The 9,822-nt window shown below is 39.5% G+C and overlaps 1 protein-coding gene across 1 annotated transcript; it reads right to left on the bottom strand.

Annotated features, from left to right (window-relative positions):
* Positions 1-42: 42 nt before the first annotated feature.
* On the bottom strand, positions 43-9,419 carry mus81 (MUS81 structure-specific endonuclease subunit). Its single transcript, XM_017709853.2, has 16 exons — positions 8,626-9,419; positions 8,403-8,532; positions 8,188-8,312; positions 7,324-7,440; positions 7,060-7,140; positions 6,845-6,933; positions 6,502-6,684; positions 5,239-5,406; positions 5,035-5,162; positions 3,546-3,658; positions 2,796-2,915; positions 2,377-2,472; positions 1,982-2,122; positions 1,283-1,386; positions 1,099-1,182; positions 43-248 (listed from the first exon to the last, which is right to left on the bottom strand). The coding sequence occupies exons 1-16, from the start codon at positions 8,761-8,763 to the stop codon at positions 182-184; spliced, it is 1,884 nt and encodes a 627-aa protein (XP_017565342.1). The 5' UTR covers positions 8,764-9,419; the 3' UTR covers positions 43-181.
* Between the last annotated feature and the right edge of the window lie 403 nt (positions 9,420-9,822).

Genomic DNA, 9,822 nt, shown 5'->3' with positions numbered 1-9,822 from the left:
ATATTATCTGTAATTTTTTTAAAAAAAAGGACAATGCAAAAATAAATGAAAATCAAATCTTTATTTTACACAGGATTTTCCAAAGGCAAAATCCTCAAAAAAAATAGAGAACAACATAAAGAGCAGCAACCTGGTACACACTGCATTGCAGTTATGGCCAATAAGGATACTGAGTGTGTGGTCAGGACAGGGGTCCACGTGTACAATAAAGCTGGTATATAGTACGACTCAAGGCTGGCCCAAGATTTCTGGAAATGCGTAAAGAAAAGAGATCTTGTAGTGAGGTTTACATTATTCCACAACATGTTCAAACCTTTAATGCTATAGGCCTCGTAAAGTTTCAAGATGAATAAAGCACAAATACGTGGCAGAACTAGGCCTGTGCCTGGTGACAGAAGACGAAGGTACCAAAGTTACAGCCCCCAGTGACGGTAAAAACTTTACTGCTGGTTGAAAACATCATTCATTTACTGACTTATTTAATGCTAGCCACAACAAATAATAAAATTAATCAATACCACAGTTATTCTACCTAGCATATTGTAGAAACTAGCTGCATTAGTAATTATCTTCTTTTTTCGGCTGCTCCCTTTAGGGGTCGCCACAGCGGATCATCTGCCTCCATCTTGCCCTATCCACTCCCTCCTCTACTTTTACACCAACCATCTCCATGTCCACCTTCACTACATCCATAAACCTTCTCTGAGGTCTACCTCTTCTCTTTCTTCCCGGCAGCTCCATCTCCAACATTCTTTGCCCAATATATCCACTATTCCTCCTCAACACATGTCCAAACCATAACTTAATAACAAAGTAATTATGCTTGTACAAAAAGCTGCCTAATTAATATGTACATTTTAGGACAACCAGAGACCACCTAAAACTCCCGCTTACCCTAAAGAAAAAGGATACCATTAGTGGCACAGGTCTGAGCAGAATAGATTTAATGATTAGATAAATAATCAGCTACCCAAGGAAAACGGTCTTAATGAAAAACAAAGCATAAATGCTAGATTCCAGTGGGAACAGACATCAGGTCGGATGCAGGTGGTAGACATAAAGTGGAATGATTTTAAAGAAAAAACAGAAATGACAAACCTTTTGAGTTTGCCATATTTGATGGAGGACAGGAGTTTTTCTCCCTCTGCTTCAGTAGCACACTGGGCATATGCCTTCATCAAACTGACAGTGGAAATCAAAAATGCAATGTTGTCATTTTTAGAATATAATTTGAAGCATTGCAAGCAATGACTAAGTGTAATGAGATACAGTTGAGTCATACCTGCTCACTGTACTGTAGTGTTCCAATATGGCAGCTGCTTTATCACCAGAGATTCCACTGATTTGCATCAGCTGTCTAGCAAACACATCCCTCACTGTCTGACACTGAGAAAGAGAGCATGAGACAATCAGGAAATGGCTGGGTGACATAGTGTGACAGCAGAGAGAAGGATGAACGATGAATATATACAGAGCTAAACAGGAAGGCTCTCAAATATTTAAGTAACCTTTGGGCTGCATGATATGAACATACAAAGGGATGAGCCATATATGATATAAGCAATTCAAATTCAAAATTTTGGTGTGTCTGCAGAAACTGATTTTGTATGCTGTGTAGTAAATATTTGTTTTCTAAGTTCAAGCAAATCTCCATTAAGGAAACAACAAATTTACTACTGTATAAAAATAATGAAATACAGCAGAAGAGCCAGCATTTTTGGTTGTAAAATTTAAGGCTGCTAGAAAAACAGCCACCATTACTTGTTTTCAGCCTTACTTACTGATTTTTCTATAAAGACCTATAAAAATTAGTAAATGTGTGTAATTCCTTAGAAAGCTTCTTATGGTGATACATGATTGGTGTGACGATAGCTTACGTTGCTCAACACATTTTACCCAACACCTATAATTGAGAAAAGTCTTCTTGTTAAGTATTTTTACAGGCTAATATAGGTAACACCTAAACATTATTATATTTTACCTTGTTTTTCACAGCTCCATAGTTGAACTCTGTGAAGGAGATGAGTGAGCAGCGTGGGTTCTCTCTCTCTGTGACTCCATTTTCCACTTCAAAATCTCCATTTCCCTCCAGTTCTCTGCTGTGACAGAACAATGTGCAGTTCTGGAGGAGAAATAAACTCAGAGAAGTCAGCTCATACTATATACACTGTGGTATACGAGGTGGATAATTCAGGTCCAGAAAGTAAAAGTCCTCACCAGGATTTTGTTCCAGTGGTCTGTAAACCTCTGCTGCTGGTTTGAGGTAATTAAAGAAACCAGGCAATTGGAACAAAATCCTGTGAAGGATTTTTACTTACGGCACCTGAACTGAATATAGCATTTTGCACAGCACATTAAGTACTCCTTCAGACCAACCTGGTAAAGTTTCTGCAGGTATCTGGTCATGACTGTGAGGTAGGCAGCTGACTCCTTGACATCCTGCACTCTCTTTACAAAGAAGCCATCCACCACCTGAAACATACAAAAAAACATGTTGGTACTTAAAATTTCACACAGGCATACCCCATCACTGCTTCAACTGAAACAGATTATATTATTTATATATTATGATATGCCATTATGGCTACAGAATTTTGTTGCAAAATTTGCAACAAAATATTTAAACAAACATGTTGAGTATGTAGATATCTGGGTATGGGGTGATAAAAAAACTTGTTCGGCAAGCTACATCAACAGTATTTATGTACTTTCAGGCCACAAAACTGCACACAGTTCTATAAACTCAGACTATTCTTGGCAGACATGTACACTCTGCACATTACATACATAGATACCTGTGTGTTAACTATTGCTTGTTGTAAAGTGCTTTCTGGTAGACTCATATGAGCTGCTGCCAACCCACACTCCTCTACCAGGTAAATGGGTTTATGAAGACCACACCTCTTCAGACGGAACTGGGAGAGAAAAAAAAAAGAGGAAAACAGGAATTAAACATCTTGTTCAGAGCTGCAGGCTTCATTCAATGTTATTTTTCAGTGTAGATCACCAATCAATTAATTTAGTGTTCCTTCAAAAATATGTTTTATGTTCATCACACAATGAACTATGTTCATCAAACCATATACCTGCACCAATCCTCCTCCTGGACACCTTTTGAGTTTGGCTTGAACCTTATCTGTTACACTTGATTCAACGAATCAATCTCTGCATCCCGAACCACATACCATACCATACATAATATACTAATAAGTGAATATGACATAAGATTTAGCATTGTAGTATGCAGTTTTGGATAAAGCTCTTGATCAACTTTATTAGATGTACTAGTTCTTGGCTGAAACTCTGCAGGGACTCTCCAAGAAAAGGGTTTGTGACCACAAACCTAGCAAATTCACATTAAGAAGTAAGCATGCTGTAGAATCAAATGAGCACCTATGTTTCCAAAGTTCCTTAAAACACACTCACCCTGTGCATTTTGTTTTGCTTCTGCTCCAACCAGTGGATGATTGTAATGATTAAAGTCTTACTATTCCTGTTGATCAAAATTTCTAAAGGACAGATGCTATAATCACTTCATCTTCTACCTTCTGTTCTCTGAAGCGTCCATCCATGATGCTGCCACACAGATCGTCCATCCTCTTCCTCTCAATGATGTAATCGAGAACCAGCTCCTTGGCCACAGGTGGGCGCAACTGACCTTTATTGAAATACAGCCATTAATATATTTCTAACCAAAATAACTAAAAACAGACACACTCATAATTTGTACCACAAATCACAAAATGTACCAGCTGTGTGAGCTTTTGTGAGTAAGCCTGTTTAAACATGTAATGAAAACTACCTCAGTAACTCCATCTATACTTCTTTCTGAAGCTCCTGCCTTTCTGCTAAATGCTGGCTGGTGCTGAATTCATCACTAAATAGCAAATAATGCAGAATAATACTTTGGCTAATAGACAGCAATGACTGAAGACTGTTGATTGCAAATACTAAAAAAAAAGTGCCTGTTCCAAACTCAAATTACCTATGAGCTTGCATACACCTTGCATTAACGTGTTTAATGTCAATCATATCTGGACGGCAGGCTTGGATTTACACTGGAACAGCAAAAGAGAAGGTTCTGGCTTGCAGCTACTGTGATTTCTGGAGTGGTAATCTGCACTACTCTCCAGATGACTTTTCAGACACAAGGGAAAAGTTCAGACTGTATGTATACAGATATAGAAAACATCCCAGTTTCAACATCAGTCTTTGACCACCTCTGAATATGGTTTAAGTAATCCAGTCACAACAGCTACATTTCTAACCACAGGATTTTTTAAATGAAAAACGTTGTAATGCTTCAAAAAGTTTGCCCATTGTAGGCTGGGAAATTGCTCGTAACATTTTATGAATGCCTACAAAACCTTTTTCCTGGTTAACTTAAGTGGAAAATTTGTTTATACCTGAAATATCACAAAAGCTTAATTTTTTTTAAATAATGCATTTATGCATAAATTGTGTCATATGACAGATTTCCCCTCACATGCCTCGCATAATGTACGGCATCACTTACAGAGACAGATTTTCAGAAAAGGCTACAGCTTTTGTGAAGAAAATGTTTTCAGACAGCTCTGTATGGATGTGCATAACAGTTAGGACAGAAAATAGTAGTAAAATAGTAATAAATAGTCATAAAATAAAAACTAGAAAGAAAAACAAAAAAAAAAAAAAAAAACAAGATTTCCTTAAAACTTATGTGGAAGTTGTGAAATATATTAAATCTGAGATGGAAATATCCCGAATTCTCTTTTTTTAATTAATGAATGCAAATTTAAGTGACAACAAGGTTTTTTGAGTTTATTTATTTTCCCAGTTTTATCACTTGCCATAGAGCGATGAAAATTTAATGTGTCCTGGGTGTGTTTATACCTGGCTATTTATGGGAAATACCAGCACGATCTGATTACTGAAAACACATGTTGATGCAAGGTCTTAAAATATGACCCAAATGATGAACAGCTATGGATTAAAAAAAACATACAGAATATTTACATATTTGAGACAGTGACTGAGCCAGTCAAATGACTTTACCAGGCACAGGTGTCACTTTCTCACGTGCAACCCACAGGAAGTCTCCCACATTCAGTTTCCTGATGTCAAAGGTGATTCCATTCCTCTGCAGCTCCTTGACCAGTTCTTGCTTGCGTGCTGTGTTTCCCCTGACCAGCCAAATTAGTCTCATTAGCAATGCAATCTAATGTTCACAATTATGTATGACTAAAATCTTGCACTCACCCAGTAGTCTCAATGAAGTCAACACAGAGTACAATATCATAGGAACCAGGGAGAAGGTATTCCCCTACAGGTGCTGAAGCCTGGCACTTTCTTGATAGACCAGAACTAGGTCCAATAATTTCTGCCCGGGTTTCTGTGACAGCTGTGGTAGGTGCCTCACTAGTGGAACTGAAGTGAAAATGAGAGAGGAAAAAAAAAAAAAAAAAAAACTTTAAAGCTCATTTTTAGACCATAGACTGCTAGAGTATCTTTCACATTGATAGAAGAGCAGTTCTTCTCATAATTATTATAATAGAGATATAAGAACCTAGTGTTAGTTAGTGTGTTGGGTAGTAGATGCTTTTTAAAATTTTTATTATATATATAATATTAATACTCTTGTATAAAAATCTCAGCATGCTTTAGACAAGAGGATAAGAAAACTTTTGCAAACTAAATGAGAGTTTATGTGAAAAAGTAAAACTAATGACAACTAATAACAGCAAAATAACAAATTTACATTTATGGCATTTGGCTGGTGCTCTTATCCAGAGTGACTTACAATTTGATCATTTTACACAGGTAGGCCAAGGTGATGTTAGGAGTCTTGCCCAAGGACTCTTATTGGTATAGTGTAGGGCGTTTGCCGTAGTGGGGGACCGAACCCCAAGACCGAACCCCTACAGTGTAGAAGGCAGAGGCGTTAACCACTACACTATACCAACCACAGATCGTAGAAGTAACTTAATACTGTAGGCATTATGTCAAAAATCTTGTGAAAAAACCTTCCCAGAAGTGTTGAAGCTGAGCTGTTTGTTATAGCTGCAAAGGTTGGGCCGACATCATATTAAACCCTATGGATTAAGAATGGGATGTCACTCAAGTTCATATGTGTGTGAAGGCAGACAAGCGAATACTTTTGGCAATATAGTGTACAAACTAGCAAGATTGTTTCCTGATTTCATTTTCAGTGTCTACCCACACGTCAACAACCACCTTCTCTGGCTGAATATTTTGTCAGTCACACGTAACAGGCAGCCAGTGTAAAGTGAATAAGACCAGTGTAATATGCTCAGACTCTTCCTGGTGAGCACATGGGCTGCTGCATTCTGAACTTGGAGTCTCTTTGGAGATACAGCAGAGCAACCAGACAATTTCACATTACAATAGTCTAATCAAGGTGTTATGACAGCTTAGAACTAATTAATTAGCATTGGTCTGAGATCATAATTTTAATTCTTAAACATTTCATTATCTCTTCCTTCCTTAATCTTTCATTCTCACCAGCTATCTTCACCTTCATGCTCATCATCTTTATCTTCGTCCACAGTCAGAACAACAGTAACTGGTCGATCCCCCGAGTCTTCAGCCTCACTCCTCTCCTGCTCTTCTTGTCCATCATTTCTCCCTCTCTCTCCAGACTCCAGTCTCTCTGCTAGAGCCAGACCTAGCTCAGTCAACGAATACCTAACAAAAACAGTGAAAAAAAAGAGTGAGTCAAAATAGAGTTTAGAGCATGTACGTTTAAAAATGATTGCTACCAAGTTCTCAAAACATTAAGGAGAGTGCAGCACAATCAGAAAATCAAGATCAAGAGCCTATATTACCACACTGTGTCAGGGTTTACCTGGCAGGGTTGTGTGTCTTCAGAAGCAGGTCTTTCTGGATGAGGGTGCTAACTGAGGACCACGCTGTGTATTTACTGCCGGGCTCAGGCTATGCATATAGGACAGAGAGCAAAGGCTTAGCTAAACATGTCTAAACACATCAGACACAAAATGGCTTAAATATAATTGATTGTATTCATGATTGTTATGTGTTTTAGAAGATCATTAGTCTTACCACAGTGAAGGATTTATCACAAAGGGACTGGGCCTCAGTCTGTAATTCATTTTTAAACATGAAGCCTTTACTGCCAGGTAACTGAAATCCAAGAAAGAGATGTTAGTTAAAGGACACTGGTGCTAAAACGGGTATATATCTGTGAGACTTTCCCCAAAAACAAAATCATGTTTTTTCAACTGTGACAAAAGATATTGCTCTGTCCTGTTTATTTGTTTTTCAGTAGTATGTATAATACTGCTGCTGTGCAAACATCTACTGCACCTGTGAATGCCTGTACAGTGTGAGCAGAACAGCATAGCCTCCAGACCTCTTCTGAGGCACATACTCCCTCTTTTTCTTGCCTCCTTTTTCGTTTCCTGCATCACCTCCCGCCTTCCTCTGCAGAAAGAGTAAGAATGTTAGTGAGACTTTTCAGCATGGAATACTCTAACTGTGTGCTTACACTATGGGTAAGTATCACTACAAAGAGATCAAGCTTAGCTTTGGGTTACGTTATCACTGCAACGTAGAATCTCCATTCAAAGTGCTGTGTAGTCCAGGACTTGGCTTAAACCCTGCACAGAAAACTGACCCATAGTTTAAGCACACATTTAGTACTATAATCACTATTAAATACATCCAAAAATTTGTAGACACTTGATCATCACCCATTCTATCAAAATCAAAAGTATCCATTAACAGGGAGTTTGTCCCGCTTTTAATGCAGAAACAGATTCTACTTTTCTGGGAAAACTTCACACTAGCTTTTGGAACACTGATGTGAAGTTTAACTGCATTCAGCCACAAGAGTACTAGTAAGGTCAGATACTGATGCTGAATGATTAGTTCTGGATCATAAATACCAGTCCAACTCATCCCAGTTCAATGTTTGGTTCGGGGGGGGGGGGGGGGATAACATCCCTCTAGCTGATGCTTGCCATTAGATATGGTGACCTCAGGCTTGTGATGTTGCTTCAGAGTGTACCATTCTATTGTCAGTGCCTTGGGGATCATACAAACTGTATGTGTGTCGCTAAACGATTAGCTCAGCAACGGGTGCACCTTAAAATGACTGAACTCATTCATTAGACGGGGTGTCTAACTACTTTTGGACATATAGTGTACTTGTAAATATTTTTAACCCACCATATTTGTTTCACCCTCTCGAGAAGGGTCCTTGGAGGAGGCTGAGGAAGGTTTGGGGGGAGCCACGTTGGTACAGCAGGTTTGAGATGGACCACTGGGAAGTTTGTGGACTGAGGCATCGACACCTGTGCAAAAACAATGGAAGAACATATAAGAACCAATTCATTTAAATGCGGTGCTCCACAAGGCTGATCACACAACACACTCCACTTTACCGTTTTCACGGTAGTATTTCTGAAGCCGTTCATCCAGGATCTTACAGATACCGTCTCCAAAGTTCTGTAGGATCTTCGCCTCTTTGCCGTTTTTCAGAGGTAGAGGATACTTCTTCAGAGAGTTGATAGCCTTAAAGATACAAGGACGCATTGATGTTCAGCTGCAGGTAGTTTACGCCATACCTGTAAGTGATGACATTCTAACAAGCAAACGCCAGGTCACCTTCTGGTAAACGTACTGCGTCTTCAGCCCCTTCTCTTTGGCGTGGTCACGCATCTCGGTCAGCCAGAGGAGAAAAAGGGGGTTTGGACAGGAGGGTAAAGGCCGTTTCCGACCCACACGTACAGGCTCAGGGGACATAATTGAACCCAGAGAGAGTAGATCAAGCCACTAACTTTAAATAAAACCTATAAACCGTTTACGCTCTGAAGCCGAGAGGAGGGCAGACGGCGTCAATTCTGTAGCTAACCTAGCTATAACTATCCGATGCAGTGGTGACCAGTTACTACAGCTAACTTAGCTAGTTAGTTAGCTAGCGACCCGTGTAACTTGGCTCAAGAAAATGACTAATCTGAGCCATATAGTTTATCTACAAAGTATTAGTTAATTTTTCAACTCGTCACCGGTCAAACCTGTGGCAGCAGCGTGTCTGTTGTCATGTTATGTTTTGCTCTCGACTCTCTGTCTATGGTAATTAACGCCAACCGGTCTAGCAGGCAGCTCCGCTGGACGCTACGCGGCTAAACTCGGCTACATTGTTTTTGTAAGTGTTGCTCAGTTCATGTTGTCTTTGGGTTTTAGATACACAGTGTCAAGGGTCAGCCTGTCGTTTCTACATCGAGTGCGCACCATTTAATGTAGTTATGTATGTACCATAATTAAAGTTACCCGGTGTAGAAGGTCTGTTAGCACTGCTGCCGCCACTGTTTTCAAAAACATACGTACGTCTGTGGCTTCGGCGCTGGGCTTAAGCGCCACCATACGAACAGCGCCGCCCAGTGATGTGATGGAGTAACAGCACTGCGCGCACAAACAGAACTTAGTCAAATAAAAACGTAAACACGCAGTGCTTATTAGATAGATTAAATAAAGTAAACCTACAAAAACAATTCCTAAATGCAGGATATTATTCTAATATATTGCGTGGTCTGCAATATGTATTGATCCACAACATAGGCCGTTAACCTATTGCTTTAACAAGAACATCGTCTTTTAAAGACTGTGAACGTTATAATCAGTGATATAACGGGCCTACAAGGACAACACTCACAAACCGTTAACACCTGGGAGCCCTACAATCAGGCTGCTAGTGAATTCCAGCAACAAGACCAAACAAGGATCTGGAATCCGCCGCCTGCCCACCCAACATCCACCCACTGACTCACACACACACACACACACACACACACACACACACAC

Source organism: Pygocentrus nattereri, chromosome 2 (assembly GCF_015220715.1).
Source record: "Pygocentrus nattereri isolate fPygNat1 chromosome 2, fPygNat1.pri, whole genome shotgun sequence".
Lineage (NCBI taxonomy): Eukaryota > Metazoa > Chordata > Actinopteri > Characiformes > Serrasalmidae > Pygocentrus > Pygocentrus nattereri.
This window is presented reverse-complemented; position numbering and strand designations above follow the sequence as displayed.

Bases quoted from the DNA above. Each gene is read 5' to 3' on its own strand.
- mus81 (XM_017709853.2), bottom strand. From the start codon at position 8,763: ATGTCCCCTGAGCCTGTACGTGTGGGTCGGAAACGGCCTTTACCCTCC. The intron at 7,141-7,323 runs GTGCAGTAGATG...CTTGGATTTCAG, and splicing joins CACTGTACAGGCATTCACAG to TTACCTGGCAGTAAAGGCTT. The intron at 3,659-5,034 runs GTAAAGTCATTT...ATTTCAATAAAG, and splicing joins GAAAGTGACACCTGTGCCTG to GTCAGTTGCGCCCACCTGTG.